The 22,487-nt window shown below is 40.5% G+C and overlaps 1 protein-coding gene across 2 annotated transcripts in view; it reads left to right on the plus strand.

Moving 5' to 3' along the window:
- The window catches only part of Mre11 (MRE11 homolog, double strand break repair nuclease), a 64,270-nt gene that overhangs the window by 40,520 nt on the left and 1,263 nt on the right, over positions 1-22,487 (plus strand). For both annotated transcript variants that reach the window (XM_045145226.1, XM_045145227.1), the window contains exons 14-19: positions 3,849-3,911; positions 10,880-11,105; positions 13,034-13,114; positions 16,913-16,971; positions 19,782-19,849; positions 21,063-21,138. In XM_045145226.1, coding sequence (XP_045001161.1) covers positions 3,849-3,911; positions 10,880-11,105; positions 13,034-13,114; positions 16,913-16,971; positions 19,782-19,849; positions 21,063-21,138 — 573 coding nt within the window. The remainder of the gene's footprint in view (positions 1-3,848; positions 3,912-10,879; positions 11,106-13,033; positions 13,115-16,912; positions 16,972-19,781; positions 19,850-21,062; positions 21,139-22,487) is intronic.

Consider the following 22,487-nt stretch of genomic DNA (forward strand, 5'->3'; position numbering starts at 1 on the left):
CTTTTACAGGGCATTGCTTCAGAGTTAGTTTGTTTGTTCCCTCCCTCCCTCCCTCCCTCCCTCCCTCCCTCCCTCCCTCCCTCCCTCCCTCCCTTCCAATATCTATACTTACAATAAATCATGATATTCCCTCCCCTCCCCCACTTTCTCTTTCACAACTCCACTCTCTATCATATCCCCTCCCTCTCTCCATTAGTCTCTCTTTTATTTGGATGTCTTTTTCTTTTTCTCCTATTATGAGGGTCTTGTGAAGGTATTGCTAGGCACTGATGAGGTCATGGATATCGAGGCCAATTTCTGTCTGGACAGCTGCATTGTAAGGAGTGGTGTCCTTCCTTTGGCTCTTACATTCTTTCAGCCACCTCTTCCACAATGGCCCCTGAGCCTTAGAGGGTGTGATGTAGATGTTTCAGTGGGAGGACACTCCTCCATCCCTTCTTCTCAGCACTGTGTTGCCTTTGGGTCATCCTAGTGGTCATCACCATCGGAAAAGGAAGCTTCTCTAACCAGAAGTGAGAATAGCATTAATATATGAATATCAACATTAAGTGTAGTGCTTCCAGGGCAGTTTGGTGAGAATAACTGTACCTGGCAGGTGGTGCCAGGTACGTGTGTAGATTGGAGGCTGCTAGTGCCTCATGGGATTTTGGCCATTTTCCTTCTTTCTGGTGGATCTTGGTCTCCTGCCTCCTCACTCTAAGAATAACCTATACACACCTTCACTTTTCAGAAGAAGAGTGTATTTTGCCCTGGTTTTGCTTATATCCCTCCCTAGGTTGGTTTGGCATGGCTCCTATGCTGCCATCTTACCCGGAAGGCCAGCGCTCAACCTGGTTTCTTGATGACTTCCATCTCTTCATCCTGTTAAGTCAATCCTTGTGCCTCTTGTTCATTTACATGTCCCTTTTAATATAATGCCCTCCGGCTTTCTGGGTTTAGTGGAGACTTTGAGAAGTCTAGCAGAAAACCTCTCATCTTAGCACCAAACTTTTATAGCTAACATCCCTTCTGTATTTATGTTTAATAGACAGCTCAGATTTCTAGTCTCCCAAGCTAAATGGCCAGTCCTCAGCCCTATGCAACCTGGAGAGTTCTAATGGAAACATCCGTGTTTTAGTTGCTCAGTCCCTAAATATTGAAGTTTCCCTTCACTCTTGTATCCTGACGGTCTAGAAATCCTCTGGGCTCTGCTACTAATACTTATACAGTGTCTGATTGCCTACCACCTACAGCTGTCATAGGTCATTTCTCACCTAGATTATTCCAGCAGCCTCCAAACCGATCTGTCTCTGCCTTAACCCTTCTTCCACCCTCCCCTCTTTTGTCTTCAGCCAGCTATTCATGGAGACTATCAGATTTTGCACCTAGTTATTCCTGCCTTAAAAAGTCCTATATTTGGGTTGGGGACATGGCTCACTAGTTAAAGGTGCTTGCTTTCAAAGCTTGCTATCCTGGGTTCAATTTCCCAATACCCATGTAAAGCCAGACACACACAGTGTGTCTGGAGTTCATTTGTAGTGGCAAGAGGCCCTGGCCCATAGTCTGCCCCTCCCACCTCCCTCATAAATAAGTAAATAAATAAATAAAACTTTTTTTTTAAAAAAAAGAATGGCTCATAGTCACAAGGCCTCATTACAATTTGGCTCTCTTTTACTTTGTTACCTTTCTGTGTGCTCTGTTTCCAGCAGCCTCTTTCCTCTTCTTGTCCCTAGTGCTGGTTATTGAACCTGATGCTTTGCTTATACTAGGCAAGTGCTTTACCACTGAGCTATTTCCTCAGTCCCCTTCTTGCTGTTTCTCTCTGTCTTTTTTTCCCTCCTTGTTCCTTTTACTGGAGTGTATTTGTTGTGTGTATACATGAATGCATGTGGCCACCTGTGTGTGTGCATGTGTGGAAGCCAGAAGTTGTTGTTGGGTGGCTCCTATTGCTTCTCCACTTTTATTTTGTGAGAGATTCTAAGTGAACCTGAAACTCAACAATTTAGCTAGACAAGCTAGTCAGCTTATCAGATGTCCTCCTTTATCTACCTTCCCAGCACTGGCATTAATGGTGTATACCACCACACCTGGCATTTTATGTGGGTGTAGCAGATTCAAACTCAGGTCCTTATTATTATGAGGCAAGCACTTTACTCACTGAGCCATCTCCCCAGCTTTCCTTGCTATTTCATAACCCCCCTGAGATGCTTTTTCCTCCATGTCTTTGCACATTTTCCTTTGGATTGGAGTGATTATCCCCAAGTATTTGCATGATTCATTCTCCACTTCAAGTCTTCCCACAGATGCAACCTTCTCAGAGGCCTGATGTGACCACTAAGGTGTAGTGACTTCCTGGTGTTCCCTTGCCCTTTTTCTTTACCCAGCTTTGCAAAGATTTCATGTGTGGTGGTCGCACAAGACTCCTTGGAGCACTTTCTTGAGGTTTACTTTTAAAGTTGGAACACAGGTACACATTGGGATCTGAGGGATGCAGATGTAAGCGTCCCATGTCCTTATTTGCAAACAATGGTTGTGACTGAACACCAAGATCTGTGCAAGAAGTTCCTAGGTGATCCTTTTGTGCCCTCTGCTCACAAAATCAAGATCATGCAGTTTGAAGCCATCAGTAAACACACTGACTTCAGGGCTTTCAGAAATAAGCTTCTGCATGAGGCTTGGTCCTGGTTACCTTATAAAATAGAATGTAACTTCTTACTTGCTACTAGCTGCCCTCCCTCCCATTTGCTCACTGGATTATAAACTTAGAGGGTAAGTTTGTGACGACTTTTGCTCATTTATTTATTTGAGAGTGACAGAGAAAGAGGCAGATAGAGAAAGAAAGAGGGAAAGAGAGAGATTGGGCATGCCAGGGCCTCTAGCCACTGCAAACAAACTCTAGACCCATGTTTCACCTTGTGCATCTGGCTTATGTAGGTCATGGGGAGTCAAACTTGGGTTCTTTGGCTTTGTAGGCAAGTTCCTTAACCACTTAGCCATTTCTCCAGCCCACTTTTGCTCATTTTTGCATTATCATTTCCTATAGTAGTGTTTGACATATAGTAGGTAATCTGTACATATATGCAGAGTAGAGTATTACATAAATGGGGTTTATTTCTAGCTACATATTAGAAGAGCCTTGTGAGCAGGAGGTAAAAGAGGAATCTTTAGTATCCCCTTTTGCCATAGGGTCAAGGTCAGCAAATAATCAGTAGTTGATTGTTAATAAAGATGGATCTTTAGGGACCCACTTATTTAAAATTATTTCAAAGAGCCATGAGCACATTGCAAGCAGGTATATAAGAGTGATATGAGCAATGTAATAAATATTTCATAAAGAAGTATCGTTCTAACTGTTTTACCCAGAGGGCATTAGAATTTTTTCTTTTGTAGTCTGACAGACTATTTTTCATTGCTTAAATCATTTTTGCAACAGGAAATATAATTTTTCTTAGAGCTATTTCTTAAAAATATTTTTATTTTATTATTTATTTAAGAGAGAGAGAAATAGGCAGAGAGATAGAGAGAATGGTTGCACCAGGGCCTCCAGTCACTGCAAATGAACTCCAGATGCATGCATCTGGCTTATGTGGGTCCTGGGGGATTGAACCTGAGTCCTTTGGCTTTACAGGCAAGTGCCTTAACCGCTAAGCCATCTCTAAAGCCATTTTTAAAAGGATATATTTCTAATACTTAAATGCAGGTGACTAGTAAAATACTTCTTTTATCATTCTAGTTCATGAGGCATGCTACAGTTAAGTTATAGCATTGTTATAATGAAAAGCATTTCTTAATCAGTTAAAGCCCATTATTTTTCTGTCTATGTAATTGGTAGAAGCAGTGTGTTTGTGACTTATTCTATTGTTGCCTAGGTTCGTCGTTTCAGAGAAAGCAGACAGAAAAATACTAATGAAGAAGATGATGAAGTTCGAGAGGTAAGTTTTCTGCTGCGAATTCCCATGACCATAGATTCATTTACCAAACTAGAGTAGCTAGTAACTTTAATTAGACCAAGTTTTCCACAGTGTGGTAGATAGGAGTAAGCTTGCTTCAGTTGAGGATTGCTGTCTTTGATTTATTGCAGGTCACTTTCTGTCAGCCTCGGAGTATTATGCTTACTGTCATTACTGTTTTCCCTTTTGCTCTTGTCTAAACATATTTCTTTCTCTCTCTCTCTCTCTCTCTGTGTGTGTGTGTGTAGAGTACAAAAAGAGTCCTTTCTCATGAACATAATACCTTGTTGCTATTAGAGCATTTTGTTTATATGATAATCATACTCTATTGTGCTGACGTTACTTTGCATAGGAAAGAACAAATTTAGGGGATTGGGGAGATAGCTCAGCAGTTAAACATACTTGCTTGCATTGTAAAGCCTGCTGTTCTGGGTTCTATTCCCTGCCACCCACATAAAGTTGTACATTTATTTGCAGTGGCAAAGACCTTGGTGCAATCACATTTATGTGTGTGTGTGTAATAAAAACTTAAAGAAGAAATCTAGTATTTTGTTTAGTAGTGCTACCATGGGTAACAGTCTTAAGTTTCACTTCACATTTATTGCTCTCTACTTCATCTCTTTGTAGGTTAGGAACAAAATATTTTCAACTGCTTACTAAATTCTTGGTCCTCCATTTGGTCCTTGATGAAATCATGATTGAGATATACTGTCTTGTTTTCTGATGGCTTCCTAGTATTTTAGTTATCATACACATTATTTACTCCTGAGGTTTGCTCTTGATTGCTTTTACTCATCAGACATTTTTCATAACAAACATGTCAGACATTCTCAGTTCTGTTAGGAGGAGTTCAAGTATGGACACAGTGTGGTTTATGTTTTTTTAGTTTTGTAGGTAAGAGAAGTATGTGTAAAGAACATAATTGTTCAGTTTTGAGGCACCTTGCTTACACTATCAAAGCTTCTATTTTAGAAATGTAGAGACTATCAAGATTACATGGTGGTACTGGAGTTTGAAATTGTTTCCTTTTCCAAGTCTAGACTATCTATCATCTAGTGTCTTCAAGCAATAGCTCTTTCCTCTTATCCTAAGTGAAATGCACGACCAATGAATGGCTGCCAACTGAAAGCTGCTGAAGCATCTGGCAGCGCATCAAAACCAGCACTGGTGATACGTATAGATGCAACCGCTTGCTGTTTCCAGGCTGTGGTTTGGAAGCTAAGAGCGATTGATCAGGGATCAAGTTTTGTGTTTATATTCATCTTGCAAAGTGTTCTTAAAGTAGAAAAGTGTGGGCTGGAGTGATGGCTTAGCAGTTAAGTGCTTGTCTGTGAAGCCTAAGGACCCCAGTTCAAGGCTCAATTCCCCAGGACCCACGTTAGCCAGATGCACAAGGGGGCACACGTGTCTGGAGTTCTTTTTCAGTGGCTGGAAGCCCTGGTGTGCCCATTCTCTCTCTCTCTCTCTCTCTCTCTCTCTCTCTCTCTCTCTCTCTGTCACTCTCAAATAAATGAAAAAAAAAAAAAGTAGAAAAGTATGTGCCAAATTGCATGCAAGAAAAAACTGTTTTCTGGTTTTGGGGTCATCTAGTTTAAACTGTTTTTCTTCTAAGAGACAAGGTCTTATGAGCCCACAGTGGCCTCCAATGCACTATGTGTCTAAGGATGACCTTGAACTTCTGATGCTCCTTCTTGCACCTCCTCAGTTCTGAGATTACAGACATACACCGTACATCCAGTTTTTGTGTGCTTGGGCTTTGTTCTTTTATGTAAGCTCTTTACCAGCTGAGACACATTGCTTAAATTTGGTCAGTTCAGCAGAGTACAGAAATACTCTTTAAATTGAGTCCTTTGTATTTGAAGTTAAGGATGAGTGAAGGGCTGTGGAGATGGCTCAGTGGTTAAGAGTGTTTGCCATGCAAGCATGAGGGATGTTCAGTCCCCCAGGGACCCTAGTAATGTGGGGTGTGGAGACTGGAAAATTACAGGGTTTTCAGAAGCTGCAGCTCTGGGTTCAGAGGGAGACACCATCTCAGCATCATGCTGATGAGTCATAAAGGAGGAGATCTGATGTTCTCTGGCCTCCACATGCACACTCATGGAACAGGGGTGTTTATCATATATACACACCACATATACACACCAAAAAAAAAAAAAAAAAAAAAAAAAGGAAGGAGGTGAGAAGGAGTGGCTGGTATACAACTTTGAGGTAGAGTGTTTACTTAGTATGTGTGAGACCCTTGGGTAGGGCTAGGGACATAGCTCAGTGTAAAAAGAGAGAGAGAGAGAGAGAGAGACAGGATAAATATTTTATATTAGGAAGAAAGAATGTGACAAATTTCAAATGGAAATCTTTCAGAGGAAAAAGGTGCTGAGTTTAAATTTTTGCTTCTATGTTAAGACATTTGCAGGTACCAGGGCTTTCTGTGCTGCTCAGTCTACTTTTTGTTGCTGTATCAAATTGCCTGAGATCAGATAGTTTGTAAAGCACAGACGTTTGTTGTGCTTATAGTACGGAAGGTGGAAGTACCAGTATGGGATGAGGTCTTCCTGCTGTGTCATGATATAGCAGAGGACATCACATGATGAGGGAGCTACTCCCTTGGTAACTCATGAGTTTTAATCCATGAATAGATAAAACCATTCATGGGGGTCTAGCCATTATGGCCCAGTTAGTTACTTTTCAAAGGTCTTCCCACTGTACAATTATATGTGCCCTTGGGAATAGAGTTTTCAACACAGAAATTTGGGATGCATGTTTAAGCCACAACAATAAGTAATTCTTGAGCCTGCCATAGGATGTGGCAAAGGTCTTCAGCCTCAGCATCCTATTTAGAACCAGAGTAATAGAGCTTGACATGTCCCCAGGTTGTAATTTACAGCTTTGCAAAAGCATTGAGCTCAGAATATGAACCTTCATGCTGTGCTTAAATTATTCCAACAGACAAAAGTATTACTCCTCCAATAATGGAAAAAACTACCTTTTAAGAGTTCTTGTTCACATGGGGTAAAACCCCTCCAAAAATTGCTTTAATTGTAAGTTTACATAAACATAGGGTAAAGCAAGTCACAGATCAAGGAATTAATGTCCATATTTGATTTATTAAGGTTTCTAAAATTCAACAATGCCAATAACAACAAAAACAACATAAAAATGGACAAAGAGGGCTGGAGGGATGGCTTAGTGGTTAAGGCATTTGCCTGCAAAGCCAAAGGACCAGGTTCGATTCCCCAGTACCCACATTAGCCAGATGCACAAGGTGGCATATACGTCTGGAGTTTGTTTGCAGTGGTTAGAGGCCCTGGTGTGCCCATTTTCTCTCTCCCTCTAGCTCTCTCTTTCTCTTTGTCAAATAAATAAAAATATAACAAGTAGATAAAGAACTTGCATGGGCTTTTTAATAGAAAGATTTACAAGTGGCCAGTCAACACTTACAATTCTAAATATTCATAATGCAATGATATTCAGTAACACCAGTCATTAGAGGTGTGGGTACCATCACATACCACGTAGGATGGCTATTGAGAAAGAGAATTTTAAGAGTCTTGTACTAGCTGATAGAATTGGTGCCACTGGTGTGAAAAACAATATAGCAGCTTCCAAGAAAATTAAACACAAAACTACCATGTAGTCTTAGTAAATTTTCCATTAAGTATATAACTAGAAGAATTGAAAACAGGGACTCAAATTGGTGTTTACCTTCCAGTGTTCCTGGCATGTTATTGACAATAGCCAAAAGTTAGACACAAACCAGATATGTACCAACAGGTAAGTAGATGAACAAAGTGTATCTGATTTCAGCATGCTGCAGCATGGATGAAATTTGAATACAATGCTAAGTGGGAAAAAGCCAGATACAGATAGATGAATAGCAGATTATTTGATTTGCATGCAGTACCAATATTACTTCATAGGACTAGAGTAGAATACTGGTTACCAGGACTGAGGGAGTGGGGAATGGGAAGTGCTATTGAGTGGACACAGCTTCCATCTGGGGTGATGAAGAAATCCTAAGCTCAGAATACTCCAAAATCTGTTGCACAGAAATGAGTTATAAGACTATTTGAGGGCTGGAGAGGTGGCTCAATGGTTAAAGGTGCTTGCTTGCAAAGCCTGATGGCCCAGATACCATTCCCTTGTACCCACATAAAGCCAGTTGCACTAAGTGGCAGGAAGCCCTGGTGTGTCCATACTCACTCTGCCTTTTTCTTTCTGTCACATAAATAAAATATTTTTTCAAAAACAAAATACTATTTGAATGTTGTAGTTACCTTCATGTTGCTGGGCAAGACCCCAACCAAAAGCAGCTGATGGGAGGAAAGTTTATATTGGCTTATAGATGAGGGAAAGCTCCATGCTGACTGGGGAAACTCTGCCATAGCCAGTGGAAAACAGTAGCTGGAGAGTGAGCCAAACTGTGGCAATGGGGAGCTGGCTATAACACCCCTAAGTCTGCCCCCAGAAACACACTTCCTCCAACAAGGTTCCACCTCCTAAATTGCCATTAGCTAGGGACCAAGTGTTTAAAACACATTAGTTTATAGGGGGCATCTGATTCAAACCACCACAGATATATGATTAAAAAAATTCATGATAGAGTTTTTGGACAAAGAAGTAATATAACATTTGGAAATGATGGTTGGTCATTCAAGAAATAATCATGGGCTGGAGAGATGGCTTAGCGGTCAAGCGCTTGCCTGTGAAGCCTAAGGACCCCGGTTCGAGGCTCGGTTCCCCAGGTCCCACGTTAGCCAGATGCACAAGGGGGTGCACGCGTCTGGAGTTCGTTTGCAGAGGCTGGAAGCCCTGGCGCGCCCATTCTCTCTCTCTCCCTCTATGTCTTTCTCCTTGTGTCTGTCACTCTCAAATAAATAAATAAATAAAAATGAACAAAAAAATGTTTAAAAAAAAAAAAAAGAAAGAAATAATCATATTGAGCTGTGCAAGGTGACTCATGCCTTGAATCGCACTTGGGAGGCAGAGGAGAAGGATCTCTGTGAGTGTAAGACCACCCTGAGACTACATAGTGAATTCCAGGTCAGCCTGGGCTAGAGTGAGACCCTACCTGGGAAAAAAAAAAAAAAAAAGAAAGAAAGAAATGCTTAAGAAGGTTGTGTTTGGATTTACTTCCCTTTACTAAAACAATGAATTATGTTAATACATGTCCTATTATTGGCCTGTGCTTGCATACCTGCAAACCCCTAGAAGATGCATACCAATTTTATAGGCACTCTTGGGTTCTTTCTGTTTGCTTTCTTATTCATAAGCAAGATGCTGCCAACTCCTCTTTGTATGCACAATGCTTGTTGATGCCATCATGCTGGCTTGCTTTGCGCTCTGGCAGTAGTGAAATTTCAGTGGACTGTCTGTTCTTTGAGATTTTGGTTGAGCTTACCTGTGAAACTTTCTGGTTGTGGTCCCGTCCCGTCCCCCGTTCCCCCCCCCCCCCCCAGGGTTTCACTCTAGTCCAGGCTGACCTGAAATTCACTCTGTATACTCAGGGTGGCCACAGACTCACAGTGATTGGGATTGAAAGCATGTGCCACCACACCTGGCCTTTTGGTTGTGGTCCTTTTTGAAGTTACTGTATTTTAAACCGTTTTCTTAGGCATCTCTTCACTAACTAGATTGCTAATACCATCTGTTTATTTATTTGAGAGAGAAAGAGCCAGAGAGAATGCAAGTGCCAGGGCCTTCAGCCATTGTGAACAAACTCTAGACACCTGCATCCCCTTGTGCACATGTGCAACATCGCATGCTTGCATTGCTGTGTGTCTGGCTTACATGGGACTTGGAGAGTTGAGCATAGACTTCTTAGGCTTTGCAGGCAAGCACCTTAACCACTAAGCCATCTCTCCAGCCTCCATCTGTTTTTTTTTTAGCCCATTTAGATTATTCATTTTCCGAATTATGTAGAACTATGTTACAAGTCATTCATTTTTTGTTTTTAGCTTTGAAAATGGAATTAAGCTTCCTCCTACTTCCAAACTTGCAGCATCATCCCAGCTTCTACCCTGCCTACCTTGTTTCCTCTTTTTACCTGTTGTTATTACACCACAGATCACAGAGCTTAGAAATTCTCTGGTGCCCTACTTTCTACTTAGAACTTGCCTTTCCTATAAGAAAGACTGTGGTAATGGCACTGTGGGAAATATACATGATTCTGGTAAGCTCTCTGAGCTTCTTCCTTAGCAGGTCAGATACTCAGTGTATTCATTAACTCTTCTTCAGACATGGTATGTTTGGGGTTTGAATTACTTTCTAGCTTTATTTAAAACATGTTTTGATTTTTCTTCTCATTATATTTTGACTGATTTAAGTAATAAGATCAGGGTAGAATTGCATTTATACTATTTTTAATCAAAAACCTATTTGTTTTAGAGTTAGAATATTTGGCCTAAGTCTTAAATTAGTCTGAATGATTGTGTATAAAATTAGTGTGGCATATTCTTGATTCTAAGATTTTAGTTTCTTTTTCAAAACTTTAGTTTCTTCTTATGTAAGTTTATTAGAGATTATTTATTGCTCATGTCTTATGAATTTGAAGGTAGTATTTTAGGGAAAATTGTAGTAGTAAAAAATTTAAAAAAGAAAACACCCTAACATTTCACCTCCTCCAGAGGTAGGTAACTTTGTAAATGTTTCTTTTTTTCCTCTGTGAAGACTAGGTTTTATAAATGGAGGGAATGTTTGTCAGATTTCTCCCAGTTCTGAAAGTTTTACCTTTGTACCATTTTGCTTTTCTTAGAGAACCTTTTGAAGGTCTCATTTATAGGCAATATTGTTCTTGAGCTGACAGATAACAGTATGTGACCAGTGGGACTATCCTGATTTGTGTTTGTGTCACATAGGTAATAAAATGACAACGTGAGCAGTTAGGTAGTGCTAATGTTCTTGGGACTTGGATGGATAGGATGCTGCATCCACTAACATGACTTCCTTGGATACAGGCCATGAATCGGGCCCGAGCCCTCAGATCTCAGTCTGAGAACTCTGCCTTCAATACTGATGACTCCATGAGCATAGACCTAGAGGAACCAACGGCTGGTGACTCTGATGACAGCCTCTCGGCAGCTCCCAGCAGAGGAAGAGGCCGGGGCCGGGGCCGGGGCCAGGGCCGAAGAGGAGGCAGAGGGCAGAGTTCTGTCTCACGAGGAGGATCTCAGAGGGGCAGAGGTCAGCACTGAGCACGGTCTTTTGAACATTTCAGAAGCTGAGATGGAGATGTCAAATTGTATCTTCTGGTCTGAATTGAGCTATGAGTTTCTATTTCGAAAGCACAGTTCTTTAAACATTTATTTGTATAATGTGTACTGATGGTCTTTTTTTTTTTAGTTTTCACAATTTTTCTTAACATTTTTCATGATTGTAAGAAATATCCCATGGTAATACCCTCCCCGCCCCGCACTTTCCCCTTTGAAATTCCATTCTCCAACATATTACCTCCCCATCTCAATCATTGTAGTTACATATATACAATACCAACCTATTAAGTACCCTCCTCCCTTCCTTTATGATGGTCTTTAGTGCAGTTCTGACACATACTTTTAACTGGAATGAAGTTTGAATGGCACATGCAACATAAACATTTAATTGTTTTTAACCAATATTTTAAAAAATATGTTTTATTTATTTGAGAGAGAGAAGTAGAGAAAGAGGCAGAGAAAGAGAGAGAATGGGCACCAGGATCTGTAGCCACTGCAGATGAACTCCAGACATATGTGCCACCATGTGCATCTGGCTTATGTGGGTCCTGGGGAATCGGACCAAAGCCCTTAGGCTTCGCAGCAAACGCCTTAACCACTAAGCCATCTCTCCAACCCTAACCCATCTTTTTTTTAAAAAAGGGAAGTGTGTTTCTCTGAGTACCTTTGGGGAACGTATATTGTTCATATTTACTTTTGCATGGGCAAATTAACAATGAGACACATATGAATTACTAAAATGGCTGTTACTCCAGATCAAAAAAAAATTACTACTTATGTTACTATCAGAAGACAAAATGCCTTTGTGCTTAGTGTCTCCATAAAACTTGTTTAAAAAGGAAAGTTAGGGCCAGGCGTGGTTGTGCACACCTTTAATACCAGTACTTGGGAGGCAGAGGTAGGAGGATTGCTATGTGTTTGAGGCCACCCTGAGGCTACATAGTGAATTCCAGGTCATCGTGGGCTAGAGTGAGACCCTACCTTGAAAAACCAAAAAAAAAAAAAAAAAAAAGAAGTTAAACCCATTATTAACATTAGCTGTCATAATGTGATACTATTGTCACTGACCAGTCTAGACAATAGGAAATAATCACCCAGTGACATCCTAATCTATTAGGAAAGATTGTAATATCCTCATTACAATCTTTACATTACATTACATGTTTATCCAAAGGAATCTTAAGCATATAAAGTGAATAATGATTTAATTTAAAATCTGCAGAGAAAAAAACTTCAGGATGTAATGATTTTCATAACAATTACAGGATAGGTCCTTAAATTTTAATTGGGTGGATGGGGGCCAGTGTGGCCCAGAAGAGTATCTTTGCAAATTGACTAGTCAGACTTCGGATCTTTCTCCTTCTTGTCTATATGCTTATGGCTGTTTGCAAATAGCTTTGGCTTGTTGTTTCTTTCCTTTTCCTTTTCCTTCTCCTTTCCTTTCCTTTGTTTCCTTCCTTCCTTCCTTTCTTCTTTTCCCACTCCTTCTCTCGCTCCCTTTCTCCCTCTTCTTCTTTTTCAAGGTAGGGACTCACCCTAGCCCACGCTGACCTGGAATTCACTATGTCATCTCAGGGTGGCCTCAAACAATCAGTGATCCTCCTACCTCTGTCTCCCAAGTGCTAGGATTAGAGGCGTGCTTGGCTTTTTTATTTTATGTTTTTTTTTTAAGTTTTTGGAGGTAGGGTCTTACTCTCTAGTTCAGGCTGACCTGGAATTCACTATGTAGTCTCAGGGTGGCCTTGAACTCAACGGTGATCCTCCTGTCTCTACCTCCTGAGTGCTGGGAGTAAAGGAGTGTGCCACCATGCCCGGCAGCATGGCTTGTTTTTATTGAGCTTCCATTTTGGTGTACAGTCCTTAGTGGGGATTCTGTTTGACTACTGGTTCTCATGGCAGGTGCTGGTCTGGACACCTCAACTCGAAGCAAGAACTCAAAGGCCATCGGGTCAACATCAAGAAATATGTCCATTATAGATGGTGAGTATAGTGACCATAAGTGAATAGTCTGTAATTATTTATAAAATGTAGCACAGGAAGACTGAGGAAATTCCCATTAACAGCCCTCATTTATTTGTGTTGTATTTGCTGCAGTTAAAAAGGCTTATAAGATAAGCTGTTCTTAAGACAATTATTTTTGGGGACTGGGATGTAGCTTATTGGTTAAACACTTTCCTTGCTTGTTTAATCCCAAGCACTAACAAAAAAACTTCTTTTTTAAAATTTACTTGCAAGCAAAAAAAGAGAGAAAGAGAATGGGCATGCCAGGGCCTCCAGCTGCTGCAGACGAACTCCAGATGCATGTGCCACTTTGCACATCTGGCTCTACATGGGTACCAACAGTAGCTAATATTTATGAAGGAGTTATGCATACCTCCTTACAACATGTTAGGATAGTTATTTTTCTTTCTTTCTTTTTTTTTTGGTTTTTCGAGGTAGGGTCTCACTCTGGTCCAGGCTGACCTGGAAACCTCAGGCTCATTAAGCTGTGCTTCCTTTGCTGTAAGATTGCTAGTGTTGTCCTGACTTCACAGAGCAGTTACGGGAACATAAGCATACACAGCACCTTATGTGGTTCTTGGGTGATTCCTACTGTTTTAGTGGTAGCGGTGCAGTAAGTTTTTGAAAGTAAATGGTATATACTTTTTTTTCCTGAACTGCTGGGGATCAGACTCAGGACCCACATATGCTAGGCAGGCACTTTGCCACTGAGCTACATCCCTAGTCTAAGATGGATATTATATAAGTCACTGGTTCGTTGATTGGATCTAATTATTTTGCTATTTTAACAGTTACTTCCAATATTGGACCTTTGTGTTTTGAACAAATAAACTGGTTTTTACTGTGAGTGTGTAAAACATTTTTATCAAGTCTGGTTTGACATTTTATAAGTGTCTTAAAATAACCCTGAGGTACTTAACTCACAGTTTGGGACAGGAGCAACATCAAGGTCCATTATAAATGGAGGAGTAAAGAGGGAAATAAAATGTTCCATTACAACAAGCACTGTGGAACATGGAGATTTATTGTGCTACTGAAATCTTGTTGGAAAGGCAGAAATTGTACTCGTAGCCAGCAGCCATTGTAAATAAGAGCTGACAGTAGAGGATGGTTGCTGAGTGGATAAGTGACACCTCTGTGGTCATTGCCTTTATGTGTGATTTACATCCATGTGCTCCCACCACAGAGGCTGCATTCAGAGCTGTCACTAAAAACTCAGTGTGTGTGAGTGTCTGCTTTCTGCCAGATACTTGCTAAGCAATTTGCATTAAGTACCTCTTTATCGTTTTCCACAATTTTCTGTATAAAGTATTGGGACTATGTTACAGGTAATGCAATTGAGATTTAAATAAGCAAAGGAAGGAAGTGAAAATTTACTCCAGACCAGACTGTAGCAGTTGCTGGACAAACACCTGACCAAAATAATTTATGGGAGGAAAGGGCTTATTTCCAGCTTAAAGTTTCAAGAGGAAGTTTCGTCATAGTGGAAAGCATGGCAAAGCAGATGGTGGCTCATATCTTCACATATCAGCAGTAGAGTGGGAACAGCAAGATTGAGCTAGCTCATCAGTACCCAGTAGGGCTATATGAATAAACCTCAAGGTCCACTCTCCACTAGGGATCTAATGAAGTTTCTTATTTTCAGGAGCTTTAGGGCCTGGGGATACAGTTAGTGAATGAGGACTGAGCAAAAGTATTCTCTTAAAATGTTTTGGTCTCTGGCATTTCTATTCATTGGCCTGCTTAACATTTTTAGGAGAGGAGGATGTGAGAGCAGTTAAGAACTTGTTCAAGGACCAAACTCTCAGGTGGACCTTATACATAGAGCCTAGACTAGGAAGTGTTGGCAAATAATAAAAGTAGGCTAGGCAGAAAATTTTCTGGGGTCCTCAGCCAGGAGAGTTTGGGACTATGAGGATCCTTTGGGTGTTGGCTGTTTAAATCCCGTCTTCTTGCCTTATTTAAATTGGAAGTTGTCTTGGGGAAGGTATGTTTGATATTGGCAAACTTACAAGGCTTAGGAGAAAAATCTACCTTAATCATTAGATTATTAGGTTTTATTTAAATTTTTTTTCTGTTTTATTTATTTATTTGAGAGAGACAGACAAAGAGAGAATGAGGCCGACAGAGAGAGAGAAAGAGAGAATGGGCGCACCAGGGCCTCCAGCCACTGCAAACGAACTCCAGATGTGTGTGCCCCCTTGTGCATCTGGCTAACGTGGGTCCTGGGGAATCATCGAGCCTCGAACTGGGGTCCTTAGGCTTCACAGGCAAGCGCTTAACCGCTAAGCCATCTCTCCAGCCCAAATTATTAGGTTTTAATGCCAAGAGACAAGAAAAATAAAAGGATAGCCAAGCCCCAGGTTTCTAGCCAGTTTTTTTTTTTAATATTTTTTTTGTTCATTTTTTATTTATTTATTTGAGAGTGACAGACACAGGGAGAAAGACAGATAGAGGGAGAGAGAGAGGATGGGCGCGCCAGGGCTTCCAGCCTCTGCAAACGAACTCCAGACGCGTGCGCCCTCTTGTGCATCTGGCTAACGTGGGACCTGGGGAACCAAGCCTCGAACTGGGGTCCTTAGGCTTCATAGGCAAGCGCTTAACCACTAAGCCATCTCTCCAGCCCTCTAGCCAGTTTTATAAAGCCAAAAAAGTAAATTTTTTGTTGTTGTTGTTGTTGTTGTTGTGTTTGAGGCAGGGTCGCACTCTAGCTCAGGCTAATCTGGAATTCACTGTGTATTCTCAGGATGGCCTCAAACTCATGGTGATCCTCCTACCTACTGCCTCCCAAGTGCTGGGATTAAAGGCGTGCGCCACCATACCCGGCTATCAAAAATGTAAAGATTAAAAAAAAATGTTTTGTCTTGGAATAAAGGGCATGCTGTTTGTAGTCTCCCCTTCTGTGTTTTTCTTAGTTGCTGTGTGCTCTAAAGTTGAAGAAACATGAGCTCTTAATGTAGCCACAGGAACCTAGCATCAGCTCAAAAGGAAGGGATTAGGAGGTTTGCTTTCCTTTTACTTGTAGTTCAGTTGGCTGCAATCAGATTGTATCCATTAGTTTTTTTTGTTGTTGTTGTTTAATATTTTATTTTTATTTATTTATTTATTTGACGGAGAAAGAGGGAGAGAGTGTGAGTGAATGGGAGCATCAGGACGTCCAGCCACTGCAAACGAACTCCAGACACATGCGCCCCCTTGTGCATGTGGCTAATATGAGTCCTGGGGAATTAAACCTGGGTCCTTTGGCTTTGCAGGCAAATGCCTTAACTGCTAAGCCATTCCTCCAGACCCCCTTTTTTGATTACATTTTATTTATTTATTTATTTGAGAGAGGGAGAAAGAGGCAGATATAGAATATAGGTACACCAGGACCTATAGCCACTGCAAACAAACTCAAGCCACATGTGCTACCTTGTGCTTCTGACTTTATGTGGGTACTAGGGACTCAAACCTGAGTCCTTAAGCAAGTGCCATCTCTCTAGCCCATTTGGGTATTTTTTTATAAAGTCTTTTAGTGTGGACATGTTTTTCGAATACTGCTTGTTACTGTATTTGAATAACTTGGGAATGCATGAGCCTGACAGGTAGGCATTGCAGTATTTGAGAATGTAATTAATTAACATGTTCTTTCCAAGTTCAAAATACAAATGACTTTATAACTGGGCATCATGGGTTTTTGTAGCTTGGACCTTAAAAACCTTCAGCTCCAGATTTGCACACATTTTTCTAAATTACTTTCAGAACTACACAGTTTGTGTTTCATCCTTTTCATTCTAGCTTTCAGATCTACCAGACAGCAGCCCTCCAGAAATGTTGCTACTAAGAATTATTCAGAGGTAAGGAACATGTTACAGTAGTTGTGTTTTGTTTATGCTTCATGCTGTATGAAATGTCATCCCTTTGACTTACAAAGTGAATTAAAGGGGAAGAAATGTGGACATTAATACTGGCAAGAACTTTATGATTAAGTAAAATGAGGCCTCCTAGTTGTTTGTTTTTCTCTCTGTAAAAAAAAAAAACTGGTTCACATAATTCAAAATCCATAAATTTTATATATATAGTAATATTTTTAAGGACTTCAGTGCTGAAAAAAAGGGGCCCATGCTTGGAATACCACACTGAGGCAACTTCATTACATGGAGAGGCTGTATTACCAGTGTAGGTTCAAGACCTGCTAAAAGCCAGAGTTTTAGACTGTTCTGTTCTGTTCTAGATTTAGTATGGACCTGCACTCTGTTCGTCCTTTGGATTTTGAGAGTCCAGAAGGGGTTTGGCTGTCCTGCTCCCTTGCTTTCAAAACTTACATCTTAACTCCCAAGCTAGGATTCTTTCTCCTGTGTCAGGCCTTCTCTGTGGTTGTACTGTTGATATTTTAGAGAAAGTCATCCGTTTTGGTGAAGAAATGTCCTCACTTGAGGATGTTGAGCAAACTCCTTGGCCTTGGATGCTATGGGAATTTTGTTCTTTGTTTCATCCTCATTTCTGTTTCAGTCAGAGGAAGACATTAGGGAGTGATGTCAAAATAACACAAGGGCTGGAGAGATGGCTTAGCACTTCAGGCACTTGCCTGTGAAACCTAAGGACCCATGTTTGACTCTTCAGATCTCATGTAAGCCAGATGCACAAGGTGATACAAGCATAAGGTCGCACATGTGCAGAAGGTAGCACATGCGCCTGGAGTTTAATTACAGCGTCTAGAGGCCCTGGTGCACCAGTTCTTTTTGTTTGCTTTTTTTTCCCTTTCCTTTCCTTTCCTTTCTCTCTCTCTCTCTCTCTCTCTCTCTCTCTCTCTCTCTCTCTCTTTTTTTTTTTTGAGGTAGAGTCTCAATCTAGTTCAAGCTGACCTGGAATTCAATATGTAGTCTCCCAGTCTTGAACTCACAGCAGTCCTCCTACCTCTCCCTCCTGAGTGCTGGGATTAAAGAGGTACAACTCCATGCCTGGCTTTATTATTATTATTTAGACTGGAGAGATGGCTTAGCAGGTAAGATGCTTGCCTGTGAAGGTTAAGAACCCACCCACATAAGCCAGATGCACAAGATGGCACCTTCATCTGGAGTTCATTTGCAGTGGCTAGAAGCCCTGGCAGGCCCATTATCTCTCTTTAGCTACCTCTTTCTCTCTCTCTCTAATAAATAAATAAAATACATTTTTAAAAAAATTAAAAATTTTTATCTTCATTTATTTACTTGAAGGAGGCAGAGAAAGAATGGGCACGCCAGGGCCTCCAAATGCAGTAAACAAACTCCTGACACATGTGCCACCTTGTTGTGCATCTGGCTTACTTGGGTCTTGGGGGAATCAAACCTGGGTCCTTTGGCTTTGCATGCAAGTGCCTTAACTGCTAAGCCATCTCCCCAGCATGCCAATTCTCTTTCTCTCTCTCACTCTCAATCTCTTGCATTAAAAAAAAAAAAGGCCCAGTCTTGCCTCAAAAAAAAGAAAATCAAAAAGAAAAACCTACAAAATGTAATCTGAAGATATGTAAATCCTAGCACTTGAGAGGCAGAGGTAGGAGGAGCGCCTTGAGTTTGAGGCCACCCTGAGACTATTCCAGGTCAGTCTGAGCTAAAGTGAGACCCTACCTCGGAAACCAAAATAAATAAAATAAATGAATAAATAAGAGTTGTGATTGGAGAGGGACCTTGGAGGGAGTTAGCACTTCCCTCATGGCCTGATACCTCATTTAAAATGGGAGCTGATAGCTAAGCACAGTGGCTCAAACCAGTGACCCTGGCATTCAGGAGGCAGAGATAGGAGGTTTGCACATTTTATTTATTTTTATTTGAGAGAGAGAGAGAGAGAGAGAGAGAAAATTGGTATGCCAGGGACTCAGCCACTGAATTCGAACTCCAGATGCTTGTACCACCTAGCAGGCATATGTGACTTGAAGTTGCCTCACCTTTGTGTGTTTGGCTTACATGGGATCTGAAGAGTCAAACATGGGTCCTTGGGCTTTGCAGGCAAGTGCCTTAACTGCTAAGTCATCTCTCCAGCCTAGGTTTGCAAATTTTAGCCTGGGTTACATAGTAAGATTTTCTTTCAGAAAATAAGCCAGGTAGGGTGATATATACCTTTAATCCCAACACTCAGGAGGTAGAGATAGAAGGATTGCTATGAGTTCAGGGCCAGCCTGGACTATAAGTGTGAGTTCCAGATCAGTCTGAGCTAGACTGAGACCCTTTGTGCCTCAAAAAACAAAAAATTGGAAAAAATAGAGCTGAAAGATTAAAGGTCTAACTTCCAGGAACCCACAAAGAAAACTGTAGAGCATGGTGACACTTGTACCTGTGCAAGTCACTCACTAATCTAACTACTGTGTCCCTTCAGGGACTTGGCCTTATGTGGTAGCCTGGAGTGAAGTGAGCTAAGACATGGAGTGCAAAATAACAGTTGTTTGGAGAGGGACCTTGGAGGGAGGCTAGCCTGGGTTTAGTTCATCCTGGTACTAGGGATAAAATGAATGCAGGATGTCACCAAGCCTGGTAAGGGCTCTACCAGTGAACCCTCACCCCTACTGGGTTTAGTTTTAATAACTGTTTCTTATGCGGTACACTTCTTGTGTACACATGCTTTGACATGCTGTTTCTGTTGAGCTGTCCCATTCCTAGAAACCTGCCTATTGCTTTTTTCCTACCCCCCTAAGGTGATTGAGGTGGATGAATCCGATATGGAAGATGATATTTTTCCTACCAGTTTGAAGACTGATCAAAGGTAGGCCAGGGACTTCCTGCAAAAAGAAAAGAAATATCCAGAATGTTCTAGTGATAATTTTATATGCTTAAGAAATGAAACAGAATTCTCTGTAGTAATGAGAATTTCATGTAGAAAAATGAAAAATGCATAATTCAGAATTATTGCCAGTATCATCCTAAAAAATCCCTGTGCTTCATGTCCTTCTGTCTTTATTGTCCAGTTATTTTCTTTATAAATACTCATTCCCAGTTAATAGAAATAATTTTTATATTGCATTTCAGCCTTTCTTAATTATAGTTTTTCTGAACTTAGTTACACATATTTTATGCTGGCATAGACTTACTGTAGAGTACTTAAATGTCCTTCCTTCCTGTCCTTTTGGAGTTTTGCCTGTTGCTTTTAAACTTGACTTGGTTCAAAATTACCATTTTATTTCATGTATTAATATTTTGGGTGAACACTGCTTATCTAAAGCTCAATTAATGAAAATCAAATGATCAATAGCCCTTTTAAAAACTGCTTTCTGTTTAAGCATTAATTTAGGTCTGGTGGGCATAAGGGGTCGCAGACATAGCCTGATTTTATCTGGATGCTGTCTTCAGGCAGTTGTTCTAGATGAAGTTAAACACATCTGAGTTCACTAAAGGATGATTGAAAGATCAGCGCATAATTATGTGTGAAATTCAATGATGCAGACTCTTAACTGGGAGTGCTTATGGAGAACAGAGAGCCTTGTGGGCTTGGGAGAAGCAGCAGCTCTGGAAAGGGCGGAGCCTGTTCTAAGAGCTGTAGCCTCTTCTGTAAACAATTGGGATTTGGATAGGGAAAATTTTGTGTTAATTTTGGAAATGAGGTGGGGGGTGGTAGTGCCCTTTACCTGCTAAGAGCTATAATGTTATTAGTAACCCTCTGTGTGGTGGTCTGTGTGCCTGGCCGCATTCTAGATGCTTCAGCATAATAACACATTAAGTCTTTAATAAAAACAAAACTGTTTTCCACATTTGACAAGTAAGAAAATTGAGGCACAGTGAGATTAACGAATATAGTAGATGCACAAGCTGGTTCCAGATACCATCTCTGTTAAGTATTTACTGCTTCTAATGTAGATTGAGGGAGTTATGTGTTATTTTTATTCAGTGGTTGCTATGGAATTTAAAATTGTACCTAGAAATACATACTTGATAAGTTTTTAAAGTCATTGTCTTCGTTGCTGTTCTTATTTTTACCTCAGGTGGTCAGGCACATCATCTAGCAAGCGCATGTCCCAGAGCCAGACAGCCAAAGGGGTGGATTTTGAGTCTGATGAGGTAATAAAAGAAAATTATTAAATTTTAATTTCTGTGTAACTGTTTAGTAAATGTGAATAGAGACCACTAGCTAGATGACAAGTCTTCTATTTTTAAATAATCCATTGATCACCTTTGAACTACAATGTGTCAAGTCCACTCAGCTCTTATTTGCCCATTAACAGGATCAGTCTTTGTTGTGACAGTGTAGGTGTATAAGGACTTGTAGTTGCTTTAATAGGAAGCTCATCAGGTCCTCTATTTCATACATGGTGCATGGTGGTACTTTTCATCACTGAAGTATTCGGGCTCTGATTCAAATGCTGTCTGACAGGGTATGTAGAAGAAACTCCAATTCAAGGTGTCTGAACCCAAAAATCATAAAATCTCCTCTAATGTGAATGATGAGTAGAAAGAAGTATAGTCAGGTCTTACCTCTGTCCTGTATTCATTTGTTGTTGGAGTGAAGCTGAACCAGAGCTCTAACTCCATAGTTGTTGAATGTTAGACCTGCTATCACTTTCATTTATTTATGTTTTATTTAAAAAATGTAATTGTAGCCGAAGCATATAATATAACCTTAGCGTCTTAACCATCTTTAAGTGCTTAATTTAGTGGTATTAAATGCATTCAGATTGCTGGAAAGTAGGACTCTAGAACTTTTTCATCTTGCAAAACTCAAACTACAACCCTGGTACAAGTCCCCGTTTCCCTCTCCCTGCAGTCTTTGGCACTCAGTGACCCTTCTGTCTCTCCTGTAGGGGCCTCTGTAAATGGAATTGCAGTGTTAGTCTTTTTGTGGCTGGCTTGTTCTACTTGCAAAATGTCTGTAAGGTTGTACCTGGCCTTCTCATTTGAGCCTCCACAGTTGTTAATCAGGTTCCTTTATCTCAGCTGTGTGTTCATAAAAGCTTATCATGGCTTGCTACAGCTCATCCCATAAAACAGTCTGCCCATTGGATGATAACGTGTTGCTTCCAGGAGGGAAGCAGGCACAACCTGCAGATGTGAAGGCCACAAATGTGTGTGCCAGCTCACATTTAACTACAAAGAACTATTAGCAGGATTCTCTGTTAGTCTTGGGTTTGGATTTGTCTTTAACAAACTCTGTCTTTGATAGAAGCAGAAAATGAATCAGCAAAAAATTAAATTTGTATTTCTTAAGACTCCATTTCTCACCAGAGAACCTCATGAACATGCCATTTAATACCATAAATAAAGTCTAATGTCAAATAATTATTCTTTGTGATATCTTAAACTTAAATTAGAAATTTACAACTTTTTTATCTTCTGAATATGTGCCTATAAAAGGTAGTTTTATATCATAGCTCATCAGATTACGTAATTCAGATACATATATGCATACACAC

The sequence above is a fragment of the Jaculus jaculus genome, chromosome 3, assembly GCF_020740685.1.
Source record: "Jaculus jaculus isolate mJacJac1 chromosome 3, mJacJac1.mat.Y.cur, whole genome shotgun sequence".
NCBI classification, from domain to species: Eukaryota; Metazoa; Chordata; class Mammalia; order Rodentia; family Dipodidae; genus Jaculus; species Jaculus jaculus.